This window comes from Cnephaeus nilssonii (genome assembly GCF_951640355.1).
Source record: "Cnephaeus nilssonii genome assembly, chromosome: 17".
Lineage (NCBI taxonomy): Eukaryota > Metazoa > Chordata > Mammalia > Chiroptera > Vespertilionidae > Cnephaeus > Cnephaeus nilssonii.
The window spans coordinates 7,157,964-7,179,969 of NC_137088.1; the positions used below are offsets into that span (position 1 = coordinate 7,157,964).

General features: G+C 42.2%; 1 protein-coding gene across 2 annotated transcripts in view; it reads left to right on the forward strand.

Moving 5' to 3' along the window:
- Positions 1 to 22,006, forward strand: part of MYRIP (myosin VIIA and Rab interacting protein) — a 165,226-nt gene that overhangs the window by 15,849 nt on the left and 127,371 nt on the right. For both annotated transcript variants that reach the window (XM_079795413.1, XM_079795414.1), the window contains exon 2: positions 11,786 to 11,929. In XM_079795413.1, the coding sequence (XP_079651539.1) occupies positions 11,820 to 11,929 (110 nt within the window). In that variant the 5' untranslated portion in view covers positions 11,786 to 11,819. The remainder of the gene's footprint in view (positions 1 to 11,785; positions 11,930 to 22,006) is intronic.

Below are 22,006 nucleotides of genomic sequence, written 5' to 3' on the forward strand. Positions count from 1 at the left end.
AGGCCAGCAGGCTGGAGACCCAGGAAGAGCTGATGTTTCCGTCTGAGTCCAGAGACAGGGGATAGTCCTTGTCCAATTAGAACACATTAGACAGACAGAATTCTCTCTTACTTGGGGGAGGGTCAGCCTTTTTGTTCTCTTCAGGCCTTCAACTGGTTGGGTGAGGCCCACCCCCATTAAGGAGAGCAATCTGCTTTATTCAGTCTACCCATTCTTATAGTAATCTCATCAGAAACCCTCACAGACACACACAGAATCACGTTTGGCCAAACATCTGGGCACCCCGTGGCACAGTCAGGCAGACACATAACGTTAACCATCAGTGTCTGTGAGCGATCGCAGAGTCCCGAGTCTCTGTAGTGATTGTGGTCCCTCGTGCTCCGTGCGCAGCGACAGTAGTGAAGGCCCTCTGTGAATCCTGCTAGGCAAGCCTGGGTGTGTTGGGGGGGCGAAGAGAAAGTCTGACATGCTTCACAGCTTTCTGTTTAGGCCAGGCGTCCTCAAACTACGGCCTGTTTTGCCGTTTTGTTTTTTTACTTCAAAATAAGATATGTGCAGTGTGCATAGGCATTTGTTCATAGTTTTTTTTTTTTAAACTATAGTCCGGCCCTCCAACGGTCTGAGGGACAGTGAACTGGCCCCCTGTTTAAAAAGTTTGAGGACCCCTGGTCTAGTATATGGCCTTTTTCAGGGACAGTTTCTATTGATTACTTTTATTCCCAGGTGTGAGTCATTTTTTTTTTTCAGTTTCTTTACATATCATAGTTTTTTGTTGAAAACTGGACATTTCAAATAATATAACGTGGTAACTCTGAAAGTCGAATCTCACCTCCTCCTGGGTTGTTTCTGTTTGTTCACTGACTTTTCTGGATTAATTGTATAAGTTCATTATTCTTTGTCATGTGTGGCCGGCCACTGAAGTTCTGCTTGGTTAGCTTAGTGGCAGCTGATTGGACATAGATTTTTTTTAAATTCCCCAAATCAATAAGTCTCCCAGCCTTTGCCACAGGGACTCTGTGTTTGTGTTGGAGTATGTTTTCAATGCTCTGGCAGTCAATTTACACATCTGTCTTAGCCTTTTCTTCTTGCGTGCTCAGTGCCTGGAGGTTCATCTACACACGAGAGATTAGAGTCTTTTTAGCTCTTTCCTGAGCATATGCACAGCTCTGTATAGGCACACAGCCCTGTCCATGCATGTGGCCTGGTAGGTTCCCAAGAATATATTGGAGCTTTTCAAAGCTTCCGATGGACATTTTCTTCCCCAGGATTTCCTTTGAAATCTTTTGATCCACATCCTGTTATCTCCCTCTAGTAATTCTTTCTGTTGCCTTTTCTGGGCTCCATTCTGTTCTTTGCACTCCCAACTTGTTGAGCCCTGTGCACTTCCCACATGGACATGGCTCACTCTCTATATGAGATCGTTTATTGACTTGCAAGTCTCCCTTATTAAATTACGATGCTCATGGAGCACGGTGGTCAATATTTTTTCCTTTTATTTTTTTATTAATATATTTTTATTGATTTCAGAGAGGAAGGGAGAGGGAAGAGAGATAGAAATATCAATGATGAGAGAGGTTCGTTGATTGGCTGCCTCCCGCACGCCCCCCCCCCCCCCCACTGGGGATTGAGCCCGCAAACCCAGGCATGTGCCCTTGACCAGAATCGAACCTGGGACCCTTCAGTCCTCAGGCTGACGCTCTATCCACTGAGCCAAACCAGCGAGGGCTTTTTTCCTTTTATACATGAAGATGTGTAATACACTTCCAGGTGTTTGTAGAACAAATGAGTATTTATGGACTCTGTAACATAAGGGAAATTCCTCGTTTATTTGATGTGTGGACTTGACCATGTTGCATTTAAGGTTCTCATTTGGCACTTAGGGTAGCAATTCTTTTCGGATGAACCTTTCTTTGCAACATCCACCGATCAGGCTTGCACTTGGTGTGCAGGAGTTATTTATATTCTTGACATGTGCTGAACATCCCCTGGTCTTGATGCTGGTTTGACGAGGCTGCTGGCTCTGAGTTCAGTGGAGTTGACCTTTTTAAACCAAGCCACATCTATTACTAAAAAGCTTGATATCATTTACTGGGAAGTAAAGGTTTGTTTATTGGGACATTAAACAAACCTGCTTCACATTCCTTAATGTAGCCCACCAAGTAGATATGATATGAAACTGACATTTGCTTTTAGAAGTAAAGATGATATTTATATAATCTAAGATGTGGGTGAGAATCAGCGGTCGCCAACCTTTCGGACCTCACAGACCACCAGTGGTCCGCGGACCACCAATTGGCGAACGCTGGGTTAGATAACGTGTGAGCCTTTTAGGTAGATTGGAATGAATGATGCTGCTGGGAGGCTAGCAGCATGTGGGATGTGCCAAAACATGGGATGTGGGCAATAGAAAGTGGGGGCCCCTAGACTGGTCAGGAAAGCCTTTCTAGAGTAGAGATGGATCCTGATTTGGGGAAACGGCGTAAGTGACATGATAAGTGACGTGACTAGAAGGGAGACCTAAAGCATACAGTTCTTGGGGTGACTGCAGGCTATGTGGCATAACTGGTGTATCGCCAAGCCCAGGGTAAGCCTGGGGGCACTGCTGGAGAGCTAACCCCTATCACTCAGATAGGAAGGGTTTAGGATCTCAAGCCAGGAAGTGTTGTCTTTTCCTGTTCCCAGAAATCCTCTTGAGCAATGTTCAGTTCTTCCTGCTACCTTTACTTTGTCCTGAAAGAGGGAGGAAGGGGACAGACTGAATAATGTGCAGGGATATGGATGCCAGGAAGGGTTGGATCAGGTTGCACCCGGCATCATAATTCCTTTCTAAGTTAATAGCTGACATGTCACAGAATTCTCAAATGATGCGGATAGACTAATGCTTTAAGCTCGAGTTTCATAAGAGATGTTTCCTCCTGGCTGTAGGACTGCTGTAAGGCTAGTAAAGCTTTTTGTTATAGTTTTTAATTTCCTCTCCATTTTTAGAAATACTAATTTAAAAGGGTATTCTAACCAGTATTCATGTATTTTTTTTCCTAAATCCTATAAATGAAGGAAAACAAAAGAAACCAAAACATAAACTCGAATGCAAATTCTAAGTAGTTAAAAAAAAAAATCAGTGTTTTTCATCGGCCTTACTCCTAGTTAATGTGCATATTTTCCACTGAAAATTCCAAATCCCGGCTTTTATTTATAAGCGTATTTTCCACAGAAACCTGTGTTAGCTCCTTGAGCAATAGGGGAATGTGATAGCAGGAGTTTCTTTGGGTCTCAGCAGAAGCTGATATGATAATTGGGTGATATACTGACTGATAGGTCTTTTAGTGTGAAATGAACAATGTCATGTCTTCAGGTTTTCTGATCGTGATTCCTGCCAAAGAAATGATAACGTTGATATTCTAGCTGAGGATTTTATTCTCTCCAGCCTCGGTGGGCTGTCAGACCTGCTGGAGATTTACTGGGATTTAATGACACATGCCCTGGGCACCTCCAAATGCTCTGTAGCTACCCTCCTGCGCTGGAAGCCAGCGAGAGTTCATCTAATCCAAGAAGCTCATAACTTTGGGGAAGGCAGAATGTACTCTGAGAAGCCCCAGGGAGGAAAATTCTAGGGCGTATGCTTGAATATGTGCCAATTATGTTAGATCTTGTGGGTTAGCCAAGGGCTTCAAGTGTATAAAATTGTTTGCAGGTTGTAATGTCAGTCACTTCAATTTTTTTAAAAAAATGTGGGTTTGTGATTCAAGTTCAAATTTGAAAACAGCATGGACTTTGGACTGTTCTTTAAAAAGTGTTTCATACACGTGGGGGGAAAGATTTGGCCAGCGCGATTGCTTCTTATAATGACCCTCTGAGCAGCAGGGTAGGATGGTGAGCTGGTTAGGAACATAGATTCGGGAGTCAAGGACCATTTGTTAGGGGGTTAAAGAAACTGAAGTGATAAAAAGAACTAAAAGCAAAATGGAAAATTTATGGCAGAGATAAAAGGGTATCTGGTGGCATTTTCAGGCAGTGTTGGAGCAGGCCACCAAGATCAGCAAGCTGAATGTTAATATCGTTCCCGGGAGAGCGAATCTGACATTTAGTATTGGTCCAATCAGCTGTGCCCAGTGGTGTAACCACACCTGCTCTGGGCCATTCCTGTGAAACACCCTTGAAGGTGAAGGAATGAAGGTTAGTGAGCACCCCTCGCTCCAAAGAAAAGTCGCAGTGAAAGTATATTTCGTGTGTGTGTTTTTTTCCTTCCCAGGCCAAGGGCCTTCCACCCCTCACCCCACACCAAGTGCCTTAAATAGGGGAGTCCCAATATTCAGACTCCTGTGTAGGAATAAGACATTTCTCTTCAGGTCTAGCCATGGTCAAAGAGGGAAGCCCCAGCAGTATTCACCCTTTATCACTTTTAGGACTTTGAATGTTCCAAGTTAATCTTTTTACTCTTCTCTCTACATTAGGTGCATCATCATCATCATCATCATCACCATCACCAACACACACACACACACACACACACACACTTTGGATCTGTAAATATCCCATTCAGTCTTTTGTCCTTGATCTTTCTGTCCTAGGTACCTTTCCAGAAAGTCTCTTGTGTAGCGATTGACCTTTCATGATGAACCTTCATGTATGCATTTTAATATTCTTGGAACCCTGGCTTTTGTTCATTTGCAAGGTTTGTGCTAACCAGTGTTCTGAAAAAGTGTCCCTATCCTTCCTCATGTTAGTTATTCTAGTCAGGAAGGGTGTGGACAGTTCTGTTCTACCCTTGTTTTGGTCTTCTAACTCTAAAGTGTTATACATTTGGTTTCTTTTTTTGAAGTCATCATCTTCTTAACTTCATCTAACTCGGTAGCTTCTTATGATAACCACATTAAAACACAACTAAATCAATTCAGTAATCACGTTAGAGTAACTGCTGGGATTTGTCATCATGGGGTGGACTTACTGCAGTATTTCCCAGATATAGTCATTTTTTTGGATGTGAAGAGGTAGCTGTTGTCAAGGAGAGAGGTATCTGAAGACAAATTCACTTGGGAAATGCAGGGTTCCACAAAATCAAACTGGTTCTCTAGTGACAGACGTCTCAAAGGCTCTGATAAGCGCATATGCATATTGTGCATCCCCAAGGGAGCAATACAGTTGGCAGCGTTCCTCAAATTCACTCGATCTCAGAGCTCCCCTTTCTCAGACCGCTTGTGGGAGCAGGAACCTGAGAAGCACACATCAGGGACATGGGGATATAATTAAATCTTGAAGCTGTATTAATTTTCTCATTAAAATGTATCCTCTCTGCTACTATCTTCGCTGGGTATAAATCCGAGCCCCCCAGAGGCAGGCACGTGGGCGTGGAAGTCAGGAGTATCTGAACCGGTGTTCGTCTGGAAAGTCACTCCTCCTCCTGGCCTTGCAGTCTGTCCTCTTTCAATGAAAAAAAATCACACCCGAGTGACCTCGGACTCACCGGCATGAAGGCTTCTCCAGCTCTTACGATGCTATTTCTCTTGTTGCTCAGGGAACCTACTTGTGTTTATTGCAGAAAAAAAGGAAGAAGCTTTTACCATTCCCCCCCCCCCCCCCCCCCGCAAAAAAGATTTTCTCGTTGCTCTCTGTCTTGTCCATTTAGGGACACTGTATTTATTTATTTATTTTTTTGCAGAAACCATTTATCTCTCTTGGGCTCAGATTCTTCTTCTCAGATTTGATATGATCAAAGCTGCCACTTTAGTCTTACTAACTGGGAATCTCAGAGTCTCATTTAGAACTCTCAGAAGCCAAACACCAGTGAGGTAAAGTGAAGGAGACAGGTGTGCCCCCTTCTGAGGAACTCCAAAGTGCCATCATTACCTTTCGGAGGGTGTTTTAAAGGAAGAGGTCAGCCTGCATTTTCACGGTGCCCTCTAATCTGTTTCTTCCTAACCTTCAGAGACTACAAGATGGCAGTTTATGAAGCTTCCCTCTTACTTTTGCAGCCCATGGTGGAGTCTGACTTCTCAGGACCAGCAGGTGCGCTAGGTTCTCTCCCTGTCCCCACCTCCCCCTCCCCCACCCTCCACATCACTTGGGCAAAGTGGGCCAAAGATTTGCTTTTGACAAATAGCATTAATTAAAACATGTTAATAGTTGAAATTTTTGTTGTGATTTGTTGGTTAAATCTCGAGATTAGTTTGCATCATACAGTCATGAGGTTTTTAATTACTTAACAAAAGACTTTTCAGGACTGAGACTGGAGATTATAATGGCAGATCACCTTCGTCCGACTAGCAACCAAATACTGGGATCTCCTGTTCTTAGCTGTCACATGCTAGAAAGAGAGGGCAGGGAACTGTGGACCTCAAATTTGACAATCTTGGAGTGAATGTGTGGCCCCTGAGCCAGACTGAGGCACTGTCAGACGCTTCCTGTCGTTTGTCATTTATTTTAGTCAGAAATATAGCTATGAGCCTGCATTTTCTCATATGTAAGAGGTGGCGCAGGTAGTGATTACCTATAGGATTTTGTGGAAGTTAAGAATATTAAATGTTATCCTATATAATAAAAGCCTAATATGTTATCCTATATAATAAAAGCCTAATAATGGGCCTGTGCCATCAGTTGGACTTCCCCCGAGGACTCACAGACTGCGAGAGGGCGCAGGCTGGGCTGAGGGACCCCCCCACCCCCGAGTGCACGAATTTCATATATATACCAGGCCTCTAGTATATATATATATATATATATATATATATATATATATATATATATATATATGAAAAGCTAAAATACCTGAAACATAGCAGGTGTTTAACAAATAATGGTTAAAATCATTATCATCATTTTTATTATAATCAGATATTCCTTGAACAACATTTCAAGTTTTTGCTTTAATTATCATGTCTCCTTTAGGATATATGATGTCAAATATTTGCTTTAATTATAATGAAATTATGTGACTTCTGTTTAGTGTTAGGTTTATTTTACTTTATATCCTTATGAAAGATACAGACAAAAGTGCATGTAACTGGAAACTTTTAGTAGTGATATTAATAATAGTAAGTAGCAGCTGCCATACCTCTGTCTCGCTAATGAGATAGAACTTCACTGATAGCTCTGAAGCCCCTACATGATTATCTCCAACCAAATCTTCTCCTCTCAGAGTCCCCTTTTGTTCTTTATAGTTGTACCACCTTTATTCTTAAAAAATATATATTTTTGTCTTTGTATGCTTTTGAGCTTCATGTAAAAGAAATCATACTGTATGCATACTGTACATTCAGGCACATGTGGCGTGCTTCTCTGTCTACACATTAGGTTTTTAAGACTCATTCCTGGTGATGGATAAACTTACAGTATGTTCTTTTTCACTGCACTAGAGTATTTCATTGTATGAAACAAATATACCTCATTTGTGTATCCTTTCTCCTTGCTTATGGATGTTTGAGGTCATTTCTAGGTTTTATTTATGATGTTTTAATTTATTTTGTGCTATTTTGAATGTGACTGCTATTAATACTCTTGTGTTAGATTGAACAGTGTAAAATAGCCATGTTTACAAGTGAAAATAGTACAAACTTAGAAATTTCATATGATTCAACCCAATTGGTGCATATTTTTTGCAAGAGTATATATGAAGAATATACCTAGATGTGGCAGAAATGCTAGTTCATAGGACACATGCATCTTCAACTTTGAAAATGAAACCTAATTGTGTTATGAAGACACTAGAGGCCCGATGCACGAAATTTGTGCAAGAGTAGGCCTTCCTTCCCCCGGCTGCCAGCACCGGCTTCCCTCTGGCACCCAGGATCTGGGCTTACCTCCGGCACCCAGGACCTGGGCTTCCCTCTGGCCGCTCGCAGGCACCTGGGACCCAGGCTTCCCTTGCAGCCCTGGCTTAGTCTGGAAGGTTGTCTGGAAGGATGTTCGGAAGGACACCCGGTCTAATTAGCATATTACCCTTTTATTATTATAGATTATACCAGGTTTTTTTTACCTATGTATCCTTATTCCCTCATTACCCCCCAACCCCCACTCATGCCCCACCCCCCTGTTGTCTGTGTCCATTGATTAGGCTCATATGCATGCACACAAGTCCCTTGGTTGATCTCTCTCCCTTACTCCCACCGACCCCTACCTTCCCTGAGGTTTAACGTTCTGATCGACATTTCTCAGTCTCTGTATCTGTTCTTGTTCATCAGTCTCATTATATTCCACAAATGAGTAGATCATGTGATATTTATCTTTCTCTGACTGGCTTATGTCACTTAGCATAATGCTCTCCATCTCCATCCATGTTGTTGCAAATGGTAGGAACTCCTCCTTTTTTACCGCAGCGTAGTATTCCATTGTGGAGATGTACCACAGTTTTTCAATCCACTCATCTGCTGATGGGCACTTAGGCTGTTTCCAAATCTTAGCTATGGTGAATTGTGCTGCTATGAACATAGGGGTGCATATATCCTTTCTGATTGGTGTTTCTAGTTTCTTGGGATATATTCCTAGAAGTGGGATCACTGGGTCAAATGCGAGTTCCACTTTTAGTTTTTTGAGGAAACTCCATACTGTTCTCCACAGTGGTTGCACCAGTCTGCATTCCCACCAGCAGTGCAAAAGAGTTCCTTTTTCTCCGCATCCTCGCCAACACTTGTCGTTTGTTGATTTGTTGTTGATAGCCATTCTGACTATCTGAAAACTGCCATTGTCCCACCCCCTGTCAACACTTGGTGAAGACTTTTTCTTTTGGTGGGTGTGAAATGAGGTTTTAATTTGCAGTTGTGTAACTACTGAAGAAATTACACATTGAGCACTGGCCATTTTTGTTTCCTCTGTACTAAAATGTGGAAGTGGCTTTGGACCTGGGTAATGGGAAGAGGCTGGATAGCTTTCAGGTACATGCCAGGAAAAGCCTACACACCCTTGAAGGACCCATAAGGAGAAATGTGGATGTTAAAGGTGATTGTGCTGGGCTGAGGAAGGAAAGGAGAGCGGTAGAAAAAGGGTCTATCAACATAGAGAAAACATACATCATCGCGCACAGAATGTTGGTGGGAACATGAATGTTAAAGCTGGGTCTGGTGAGATCTCAGAAATGAGGAACATGTTATTGGAATCTGGAGGAAAGGCGGTCCTTGAATAAAGTGGCAAAGAGCTTGGCTGAATTGTGTGTCGTATTTCGTGGGAGGCAGAACTTGTGAGAGATGAAATTGGATATTTAGCTGAAGACATTTCTCAGTAAAGTGTTGAAGACATGGTCTGGCTTCTCCTTGCTGCTTCTAGTGAAATGGGAGAGCAGAGAGATAAATCGAAGGAGCAATTGTTCAGCAAAAGCAACCAGAACATGCACATTTGGAAAGTTCTTGGTCTGTCCATATTGCAGAAATGAGAACATCCAGGGTGTGGCTGGACAACCAGCGTGCTATAGGGATGACACGTATGACTCAGGGATCCAATCAACCATTTCAGCAAAAACCGGGAGTGGAGATTCAGTTGTCCAGGAAAGATGCTCAGAGGACCCTCTGGTCTGGCGGGTTGGTCCGCCGGGAATTGCATTGGAAGCCAACAAAGCTTTGGAGAACTTGTATGAACAGAAACACTGCCAGCTTAGACTGAGCAGACACAGGATGAAGTGAAGGCAGGCAGTTGGACTTCTGAGATTCTACAGGATGAGCCAATAGAGCCATCTGGCTACAAACGTGTTCTTTTTTCAAGAAAAGAGAAGAATGATCCAAAAGGCCATTCACAGGCCTGCAGGGCTGCCACTGTCCCCATGGTCTGGGTGGGTGGGGCCCCACGGCCCGTTATAGAGGGTGGGGCCATCTCCTCCTAGATTTCAGCAGGCCAAGCACTGTGGCTGCACCCAGGGTCAAGGGTGGGGCAGCCACCCTCATGGGCTCAGAAGGCAGGGCCACTTGGTGGGCACGAAGAGAGAGCATGGAGCCAAAGAGGATCTGCTCGGCTTTCAGACTTGCTTGAGACCCAATACCCCTTTCTTCTTTCCAATTTCTCCCATCTACAATGGGAATATCTGTCCATTGGCTGTCCCACCTATTGTATTTTGGAAGCAGATAACTTCTTATCTGGTTTCATTAGAAATGTAGCTTATCACTGGAAAAGAATTTTCCTTGAGTGAATCATAGCTCAAGTCTCACATATACTTAATTTAGATGATATTTAGATGAGATCTTGGACTTAGAATTGATGCTGGAATAGGTTAAGACCTTTGTGGCTCTTGGGATGGGGTAAATGTATTTTGCATGTGAGAAGGATATGGATTTGGGGGGAGGGCAAAACATGGTTGCTATGGGCCAGGTTAGATCACCCCAAAACCCATATGTTGAAGTCCTAACCCTACTTCAGATTGAGACTGTATTTGGAGATAGGATATTTGAAGAGACAGTTCAGTTAAAATGAGGTGGTTAGGGTTGACGCTAATCCAATATGACTGAGACCCCTACAAAGAGATATTTAGACACAGACATGTATAAAGAGAAGACCCGATGAGGACACAGGGAGGAGACAGAGATATATAAGCCAAGGAGAGAAGCCTCACAAGAAATCAATTCTGCCAACATCTTGATCTCACACATCTGTGAGAAAATAAATTTCTGTTGTTCCAGCCACCTAGTCTGTGTTACTCTGTTATAACAACCCTAGCAAACCAATACACCTACCTACATGCCAGTACCACTCGGTCTTGATTAATGTAGCTTTATAGTAAAAACATCCAGTATTGAGTAGAGGTCATGAGAGTAGACATTTTCTCCTTTTTGCTGATTTTAGGGGAAAGCATTCAGTCTTTTATCATTGAGTATGATGTTCATTGTAGTTTTTTATTGTTTTTATTTTTTAATGACCTTTATATGATTGAGGAAGTTTCCTTTAGTTTATGTTTGCATAGTATTTCTATCATGAATGGGTATTGAATTTTGTCAAGTGCTTTTTCTGCATCTATTGAAATGATTATATTATTTCCCCATTTTATTCTGTTAATGTGCTGAATGACACTGATTGATTTTTACATGTTGAACCAACCTTGCATCACTTAGATAAAACCCACTTGGTCATGGTATATAATAATTCTTTTGAAATCTTGCTGAATTGGTCCACTAATACTTGCTGAAGATGTTTGCATTTCTGTTTATGATGGCCTTCAGTTCTGGGCTATTTGCTAGAATTACTTTATTTGATTTCATCCCTGGGTGCAGCCGTTCATTAGACATGTAGTTTCCGTAATTATTAGCTATGTACCGCTGGTAGGTATTTCTTTGAAATACTGTCTTTTCTACTGCTGGAAAATGGCTAAATAAGATTTTAGTATATATTTTTTTCCTTTTGCAGAAGAGAGTTTATTGATTTCTACTTTATATTTTATAGTCATGTGATGAAAATTTCAAGGATATACAGTGTAAATAGGACATTTTTAAGCATTATAATTGATTTTATTTTGCAATCACATATGGTACTTAGAATGTAAAACTTTAAACCATAAAATTTAGATTTTTGGGATATTACCTTTTGGTGTTTCATTAGAAACCCACACCAGGTCTCAGGCATCTTCATTTTGTTGAGGAGAATGACTTGTTTATTTCGAGTTAAGTCAGGATGAGTGAAACCGGCAGATGATCATTTCCTTTTCTCTGCAGGCTTGCTGAAGTTATCTGTAAATGTTTGCTGAGTATGAGAGCGCAGCAAGATAGGACCTTATATAAACACTGCATTTAATTTTGTTTAGTCACAAAATTGGTAGACTTTATCCATCGATAGTTTTTATCTTCCCCTCAATTTGTGGTCTCTCCTTGATTTTTTTCAGGTCTTGTTTTCTCGTCTGTGTTTGGCATTGAGTCATGGGGAGGAAGCTGGACCTGTCCAGTCTGACCGACGATGAAACCGAGCATGTCCTCCAGGTGGTCCAGCGAGACTTCAATCTTCGGAAAAAAGAAGAAGAACGGCTTAGGTGAGATGCTGCTGTTGCCGTCCTGGGTGCCGCGAACCATACGTGGACAAGTGAAAACGGGTTTCCCAAGAATGTTCCTTCCTGCTAGCTCTGAGTTCAGAAGTCTTTATGTCACGTCAACACACGCTTACATGTGTTCAAGAAGAACACGCTTCCCTTTGTTGAAAGGCTTGCCAGCTTCAATGCTGGGCATCGCAATGCCACTTAAGGAATGTGACTGTTCATACTCTCAGTCAAGGTTCGGGTTGGGCTACTCGCCCTGTCAATCATTAGTTGTAGAATGGGTGGGGTTGTGGTGACATTGGTTGCTGAGCTTGCTCCTGGCTGTAGTTTTCCTGTCGGCTGGTCCTGTTGGAGCATAACCAGTGTACTGTGAACAGTTCTTGGGAGAACAACAGTCCTCCCTCTGCAGTCTTCTGTGAGAAGGCTCCCCTCCTGGAGACCTGGTGCAAAAGTGACCATCAGGTTGGGGGTGGGATCATCTGGCCCAGCATCCTCCTCCTCATTTCATAGAGGGGGAAACTGAGGCCCAGAGGGGTGGGGTCTTCTGACTCCTGTAGTTGATACGCCCTTGTGGAAATACTCTTGCTGCTCAGTTGGGTGGAGTGAAGAAGTCCGAGTGATAGAAATGAGGCCACGTGTTGGGCCCCGTGTGTTAGAACCAGACGGCACGTCCGAATCAGCTCCCCTCATCCGTCAATCTGTCCTCCCACGAGATGCCATGGTTTGGTCACGGCACCATCTTCCTCCTGAGCCACTGAGCTCCAAGCCTCAGTCTTTAAAAAAAATTTTTTTTCAATTACAATTGACACACAATATTGTATTAATTTCAGGTGTACAGCACAGTGGTGAGACATTTATATAATTTACAAAGTGATCACAACCCTCAGTCTTTTTAAAAAAATGTTTTTATTGATTTCAGAGAGGAAGGGAGAGGGAGAGAGAGATAGAAACATCAATGATGAGAGAGAATCATTGATCAGCTGTCTCCTGCCCACCCTCAACTGGGGATCGAGCCTGCAACCTGGGCATGTGCCCTTGACCGGAATCGAACCCTGGACCCTCCAGCCCGCTGGCCGACGCTCTGTCTACTGAGCCAAATCGGCTAGGGCTATATCGAGATTTTTAACATTTATTTGCATAGGATAATTTAGAGCAGTGATTCTCAACTCTGGCTTCACATTAGCGTCACTTGGGCAAGTCTGAAAATTCCCGATGTTTAGGCCAGTCAAATCAGAATCCCAGGGAGTATTTTTTTATAGCTCTGAAAGTGATCATTGTGTGTCACCAAGATTGAGAATCACTGACTTAGAGCAATGTCATCCAAACTTCAATGTACATGTGAACCGCCTGACTCAGTGGGTCTGGGCTGGGGCCCGAGAGTGTCCATTTCTAGTAAGCTCCCAGGTTGAAACTGCTGCTGGTCTGTGGACCACATTTTGAGTCCCCAAGATTTAGAGGAGTTTCTCTTGTACGTTTTATCTCCTTTGCACCTGGGATTACATTCCCCTTCTCATTCCTGATGGTCTGTAGTTCTTTTCTCTTTCTTTCTTTGAATATTTTTGCCAAATATTTTGGGGGTATTTTATTCTTCTTTTTTTTAAAAGCAAACAAGCTAGGTAGATTTTACTTTAATTTGCTAATTCTACCCTTTCCTTTCTGCTTTCTGAATCATTAATTTCTGCATTTATTTTTATTCATTCCTTTCTCTTATTACACTGTTTACTTTTGTTACTCATTTCCCCCCTAGCTTTTGAATTGCTAGTTTAATTACATCTATGCTTACTTGTTTAATGATGAAAAATTTGAAATGTAAGACTCTTCCTTCTATAGGCCTGGATGCATGCCACAGAACACGGCCTCTAACAACACTTCCTAGTGAGTGTGAACTGCAGTTATTCAGGGGAGAACTTCTTTTGTTTACACTTTTGTGATTAAGTTTTAGTTCCAAGAAAGTAAAGTTATCATTTAGATAACTTAGTAAGTTTTAAGAGGTATGTTGGCCTAATATGACTAAATTCTTAAGTGTTTCATGAATTTGGGGGGGGGAGGGGCCAAGAGGGAATGTCTGTACATCCTTCGTAGATTATACAATGCCATTTATTTCCGTTATGTCTAATTTGTGGGGTCACAGACATAAGACATCCGTGTTTGTAGTTAAGCCTGAGCAGGTGCTCAGGGCCTTCTGTTGTCTGCTCTGTGTAGCTCCCACATTCTATGAGGAGCTGTAGGAGGGCAAGATTGCCTGATAACCCTTCCATGGTGACCTGGGATTGCGAGAAGCAGCAACAACACATTAAAAGTTCAGGGTCACACAGTGACGGACAGTCCATATAAAAATGAGCATTTCTCTCTTCCTGTTTAAAAGAAAAAAATAGACACTCAACCAAACAATACATCTTCCGGGTGTATGTGCAACCGCATTATTATAAAGTCTAGGGAAACGGATATAAACTTTTGCTGAACCCTTAGTATTTATCCAACAATAACACACAAGCAATTAAGACACTTAGGAATTTTTTTTAGGCTCCATTTTAAACGATTCTCTTAGGTTTTATAATGACATGGTTCGAGTGACAATGAAAGGTCTCCCCCTTAATTCTGTCCTTTAGTTACTCAGTGCCTCCGCACAGTCTAAGCTACATGATTCACATGTATGTATCCTTCCAGAGATACTTCATACATATACAGAAGAATCTCTCTCTCTTCCTCCCCTCCCTCTCTCTTTTTATATATATATATATATATATATATATATACACACACACACACACACACACACGTATACACACACACACACACTAGAGGCCCGGTGCATGAAAATTCATGCACTGGAGGGGGGTCCTTCAGCCCGGCCTGCCCCCTCTCACAGTCCGGTAGCCCTCAGGGGCGGGAGGTGACCCGGCGATCAGGGGAAGGTGACACCCCCATCACACCTCTGCTGCTGCCACTGCCGGCAGCACAAGCCTCAGCCGGCCCTGATTGCCTATGCCTTGGGTGGCCCTGGGCGGCTGGGCAGCCACTATCTGAGGCTTGCCTGCGCCTCGGGCCGGCCCTGGGCGGCTGCGGGGCTGAGGGGACTGGGGGACTCCAGAGGCATGTGCGCGGAGTGGCCGGACCCACCTAGGGGCGGGCCCGGCCGTGCCGCATGCCTGCCACGGCAGGGCTGAGGCGACTGGGCGCCGCCATCTTGTGGCTGTGGATACCGCCATCTTTGAGGCATGGCAGTCAATTAGCATATTTCCTCCTTATTGGCTGTGGGCGTCGCCATCTTTGTGAGGGTGTGATGGTCAGTTAGCATATTCCCTCTTTATTAGATAGGATATGAATATATATATATAAATTTAATTTTTGTCCCTTTTTAATAAAATGTATCATCCCATTGTCCCAAACCTTATTTGTTACATAACACATCTTGGAGATCTTTGCACAGCAGTATTGAGTGCTTCTTCATTCTTTTTCATAACAACATAGCATTCTGTTGCCCAAGTGGACTATAGTTTATGTTCCCAGTAACTTATTGGTATATAATTTAAACACTGTTACAGTTATAACCTCTAGCACATTTCATTTCAAATGAAGTTTATTTGTCGGATAATTCTCAGAGATAATGAAATCGCTAAGCGATAGGCTATACACATTTGTAATTTTGATAGTTATAGCCGCATTGCTCTCCATAAAAGAAATAACTTATATTCCTACCCCGTAATGTAACTACAGCATAATTTTCAATAGTTCCAAAGCACACTACATGGTCCTTTCAAATTCCTGTCCTCAATTTCTTTTTTGTGTGGTCTTGCCAAACTATTTAGGATGGGAGTGTGAATAGTCAGATGGACCCTGGTTTATGTCCTAGCCCCGTGGTTGGCAAACTGTGGCTCGCGAGCCACATGCAGCTCTTTGGCCCCTTGAGTGTGGTTCTTCCACAAAATACCACGGCCTGGGAGAGTCTATTTTGAAGAAGTGGCGTTAGAAGAAGTTTAAGTTTAAAAAATTTGGCTCTCAAAAGAAATTTCAATCGTTATACTGTTGATATTTGGCTCTGTTGACTAATGAGTTTGCCGACCACTGTCCTAACCCATCCTGGTGCCTCTGTATTTTCTTTAAAACACAAAACCCACACTATTGCTGTAAAGCTTCACAAATTTAGGACATGCTGAAACGGTCAGGGTCTAGAGTCCATTAAATTTGAGTGTCTCTACAAAGCCCATCTAAATGCTAACCTGCCAGCTAGCAGACAGCTGGTAAACCCCCGGTCCTATAAATCAACATTAATGAGAATTGATTCAACAGTTTCCAAGGCCCTTATCTTATTGCTAATACAAGAAATCCCATCGGCACTTTCCCACACTGCCTAGATATTAAATAAGGCTTATGATGATTAAGTACCAGAAAAGTTAATTAAAAGGTAATTCCAGGGGAACGTACCGATCTCATAGGACAGTGGTCTTCTACTGGATAACACAACAAAGGAGGAGTTGTCAAACCCCAAGCACTAGGCAGAGGCCCTGCAACCAGCAGAGCTGTGCTGCCCCAGCCCAGCCCAGGTCAGCTGCCGTCACCGGGGAGCTTCCTCCCAGCACAGGGGGGCTCTTCCTTCCACTTGAGCCTCAGGATCAGCTCTAGAAACAGGACCTCTGCGTGGCAAACAGGACTTGAGACAACGGTGAGGTGGCTGCCCCTTGCGTTTCCCCATTGGATAGGGCCACCACCAAGCTTTAATGATATTAAACTAAAGGGTAGGGCTTATAAAAATGTAAGACAAATGAGCATGTTGTCACAGATTATGGTCAGCCATCAGAGCAATTTATGCCCAAAATTTAATGGGATATAGCTCATCCAAATTTTCGAGAGAAAATTTCTAGAGCCTTAAGACATGGTCTCAGTCACGGTGCCCTGATGAAGTCTATAGAGCTCAAGAGTCCAGGTCAGCAGGACTGAAAGTCTACTCAGGTGAGCATGTCATCATCATGCTCACAGCACTGTTCCAGAGGAAACTAATACCTCGTTTAATTTCCTAAACCCCATTGACCTGTGTGGATGAAGTTAGCATATCTCAAATACAAGGGAAACTTGCTAATTCCTATTTCTATAAAAGCCACAGATCTGAAAAGTCAGGCCTAAATGATCAATCCTAATTCCTAGGACAGTGGTCGGCAAACTCATTAGTCAACAGAGCGGCAAACCGCGGCTCGCGAGCCACATGTGGCTCACGAGCCACTGTTTGCCGACCACTGTCCTAGGAGATAGGTAAAATGCAGGGTTTCAGCGGGGTTCGTAGAACAAATGTTTATTCTGGCTCAGTGTCCGGCACTTACTGTTTCTGGTTAGTGGTGGTCCTTGGTGCCTTCCATGCCTGACACACAGTGATCGGGTGACCACTTAGTATATAAATGTTTAACCACTGGGTTATATGCCTGAAGCGAATAGAATATTGTACATCAACTGCAATTAAAAAATATTTTTTAGAAAATCCAGTGACGTGGCTCTCTTGTCATTCTGACCCGCAATCAAATACACATTTCCTATTCTGAACAGACAGAGAGGTACTAAGTCCACGGGGCGGCTAGCATTGTTATGCTGCCCGTGGAACTCGGCTCTGTTTGCTTACTCGATGACAAACAGAGCCCTTGCCAGCAGCACTTGCCAATAAAAAACTCAACACAGGGTGTGTTCACTTGGCTGCTGCCCACAGGTTTCAGAAGGAGCAAACACTGGATGGGTGACTGGCGGGACCCTCTGGAAACCAACGCCGTAGTGTCTCCGTAGCCTGGAAAAGTTTCCTTTCACACAGTGCAGCCCGTCATTCCAGTTTTCAGAATGAATTTTAAGGAAGAAGACGGGAGAAGACGACAACATTTCGTGATATACAGAGATGTTCGCTGCAGCATTCTTTATGCTATAAACATCATGAACAACCCAAATATCCAAAAATCAAGGGATGGTTAGATTAAGATGCATTCATATGATATCATGTGATGCAATGATATGATATGACATTACAATACAACATAACAGCCATCTACACTAATAAAAGAGAAAGATGCAAATCGACTGTACCTCCACGACGTCCACCAGCCAATCAGGAGTGAGTATGCAAATTAACCAAACAAAGATGGAGGGTTAATTTGCATACGCAGGCGCGGAGCGAAGACTGAAGGCTCCGGCCCAAGCGAAGACTGAAGACTGAAGACGACTGAAGACTGAAGAGTGGAGAGGCTTGGCTTCTCTGCTGCAGCCGGAGCAAAGGCCTGGGTCCCGGGTGCCAGAGGAAAACTGGTGCCGGCAGCCCGGGGAAGGAAGACCTATTGCATGAATCTTCGTGCAATGGGCCTCTAGTATCTAATAACATTGGACACTGTTTAATATAATATTAAGTGGGGGGAAACTATATAGAATGCTGATTTGCTTTTTAAAAATCTGTCTATCTAGCCCAGCTGGTGTGGCTCAGTAGTTGAGCATTGATCCATGAACCAGGAGGTCAGGGCACATACCCAGGTTGCGGGCTCAATCCCCAGTAGAGGTCGGGCAGGAGGCAGCCGATCAATGATTCTCTCTCATCTCGATGTTTCTCTCTCTCCCTCTCCCTTCCTTTCTCTAAAATCAATAAAAATATATTTTTAAAAATTAAAAAAATAAAAATCTGTCTACTGTACATACACATTCACACACTTTTTAAAGAGACATTTCCCTCATAATGGCACTTCTCATATCTGTTTTGCTTTCCACTGCCTCCTGTACAACCCCCAACACATACAAATGTGCTCATGCACACACACATGCACATGCATACAGACACACACAATGATCCATGGCCAGATAATAAGTTATATGTGGGCAGAATCTTGTCTGTCCTGCCCACAACCCTTTTCCCAGAGCACAGCACTGCATACTACCAGCTCAATAACTACCTTTAAAGGTAGTAACTGCTAATAAAGGTTAAATATCTAAGGCAACTTACCACTGTTTTTACAGTGGTTATTTCTAAGGTATGTAATTACATATAATTTTTATTCTCTTTAAACTTCTGTGTGCTTTTCATTGTTTTCTATATAGTTGCATGTTTATAATCGAAAGCATTTTTTAAAGAAATGAATTTTAATAAGTGAAATAATACCTATTTGCTTCTGGTACATTCTTCTTCCATTGTTCAGTTTGATAAATATGTAAGTGTACACAGTTAATGGTGTCTCAGTGTCCATACAAGTAGAGTGGAACATTTGAGCACTAAGAAGAAAGCATGTGCCATTAAAAAAGAAAATGATCAATTTCTGTCAAGACAAGTAACGAAGTGGGGGCTAATAATCTATAAACCCGATAAAAAATAAGACACACTATTGAAAAGAAAACAAAGCTAAGAACATGTTCTCATTGTTAGCAAAAGGTCTAGTGCCACATTCAAATTATTTTACTATAGTATCTACTTAAAAACACAATTCAGTAACCCTTTGGACAATAGAGGTCAGTAGTATGTTTCTATAACACTGCCTTTTCCTTCTCCGTATCCTTACCCACCTTACCCAGGGGACTTGAAAATTTCAAATTTTACCTAGGACCTTATGACGTTTTTATTTAAACACTAGCATATGTTCATCATAAAATTTTTGAGATACAATAAAGGAAAACTATTCATAATATCATTGCTAAAAAATAATGACATTATTCTGTGTACTTCCATGAAGATTTATAAATATGTGATTCAATTGTATTAAAATATATACACATATAAAATGTGTACTTTGCCCTAGCCAGTTTGGCTCAGTGGATAGAGTGTCAGCCTGCAGACCAACGAGTCCTAGGTTCGATTCCAGTCAAGGCCATGTACCTTGGTTGCATGCTCTCCCCGGCCTGGGACCCTGGTCGGGGCGCATGCAGGAGGCAACCAATCAATGTGAAACACATTGAAGTTTCTCTCTGTCTCTCCCTCTCTCTTGCACTCTCCCTAAAAATCAATGGAAAAATATCCTTGTGTGAGGATTAACCAACAAAATAAAATAAAATGTGTACTTTACCATATACACTGAGTGGCCAGATTATTATGACCACCTGACGTTTGTAGGCAAATTAGCTGTACACTGCATCATATGGGATATGGAAGCTGAAGGCCTGTTTGAACACCTTTGCTGTCTGCAGTTACCAAGATAAAACGTCTCCAGTTTGCACAGGAACACAAGGATTGGACAGTTGAGCATTGGAAAAAAGTCATGTGGTCCGAAGAATCACGTTTCCAGTTGCATCATGCAGATGGCAGAGTGAGAATTTCGCGGAAACAGCATGAAAACCATGCACCCCACATGCATGAGTACAACGCTTCAAGCTGGTGGGGGCAGTGTTATGGTTTGGGGCATGTTTTCCTGGCATGATTTGGGCCCTTTAGTTCGTGTTGAACAAAGTCTGAATAGCACAACATACCTAAGTATCGTTGCTGATCAAGTTCATCCTATCATGTTGATGGCGTATCCCAATGGAGATGGCTTCTTCCAACAAGACAATGCGCCATGCCACGATGCTCGTATTGTGCCAGAGTGGTTTCAAGAACATGAGGGAGACTTTACCTTGCTTAGGTGACCCCCACAATCACCAGATCTCAATCCAATTGAGCATTTGTGGGACGAAGTTAAAAGAGCCATCAGGCAGCTGGTTCCACAACCATCAAATCTCACAGAACTGGACAGTGCTGTTCATCAGGCATGGTGTCAGATTCCTCACATCACCTTTCAACATCTCGTGGAGTCAATGCCAAGAAGAATCGCAGCAGTATTGAAGGCAAAAGGTGGCCCAACGAAGTACTGATGGGGTGGTCATAATAATCTGGCCACTCTGTATATTTTAATGACTATATCTATTATTATACACATATTACTCCCCAGTTCTTTAGCACTTCTACCTATCTTACAAAGGGAGGGGACTAATAAGAATTAGGATAAATAAACTGATAAATAATATATGCATATATATGTGTGCATAGTCAATTTGAGTATATATGCGTATATTTATGCACATGTACATACCTATTATATATGTTATGCACTCAGATTATCTTCTTAATTCTACTTCCAGAATAGGTCTTATTTTAATTTTTATATATTTTATTGATGTTTTACAGAGAGGAAAGGAGAGGGACAGAGAGCTAGAAACATCGATGAGAGAGAAACATCGACCAGCCGCCTCTTGCACACCCCCTACCGGGGATGTGCCCGCAACCAATGTACATGCCCTTGACCGGAATTGAACTTGGGACCCTTCAGTCCGCAGACCGACGCTCTATCCACTGAGCCAAACCGGTTTCAGCAAGAATAGGTCTTATTTTAATCATAAGGACTTATAACCTCATTGCAACATGGGTTGTGAACTGTTATTCATTTCATTGTATTATCCTGCCATTAATCATTATTTTTCCCGACTATAGGCAGCAAAAACATGAAAAAAAGTATTATTTTTAGAAATTATTAATGAGTTTTTCTTTAAAAAACTAATATAAGTAATTTACAAAAATTCTGCAAAATGCAAGAAACTGTAAACCCATGCAATATCCTACAATCTAAGAAATCGTTATTAGCCCTTTTCTTGTTTTTTAAAAATTTAAGTGTAGTTTGTACACAACATTATATTAGTAGTTATGTTAGTGTCAGGTGTACGATATAGTGATTTGACATTCTTATACCTTACAGTATGACAGCCCCACTAATTCTAGTTACCGTCTGTCACCATGCAACTTATCACAATATTATTGACTGTATTCCCCTTCACTTTTTTTTTTTAAATTCACTTTCTGTCCTCCTCCCCTTTGACATATGAAAAGATGTTCAACATCACTAATCATCAGAGAAATGCAAATCAAAACCACAATGAGATACAACCTCACACCAGTCAGGATGGCTGTCATAAAAAAGTGAACAAATAACATGTGTCGGTGAGGATGTGGAGAAAAGGGAACCCCTGAACCTTTTGCTTATTCTTTCTACTCGACACACACATGTTCAGATACATGTGTGTGCTTTATTAGATGCAATTTAAGCAACCATAACATTTTATATATTGCTTTATTTTATTTTTTAAAAACTACTTGCCCATTTC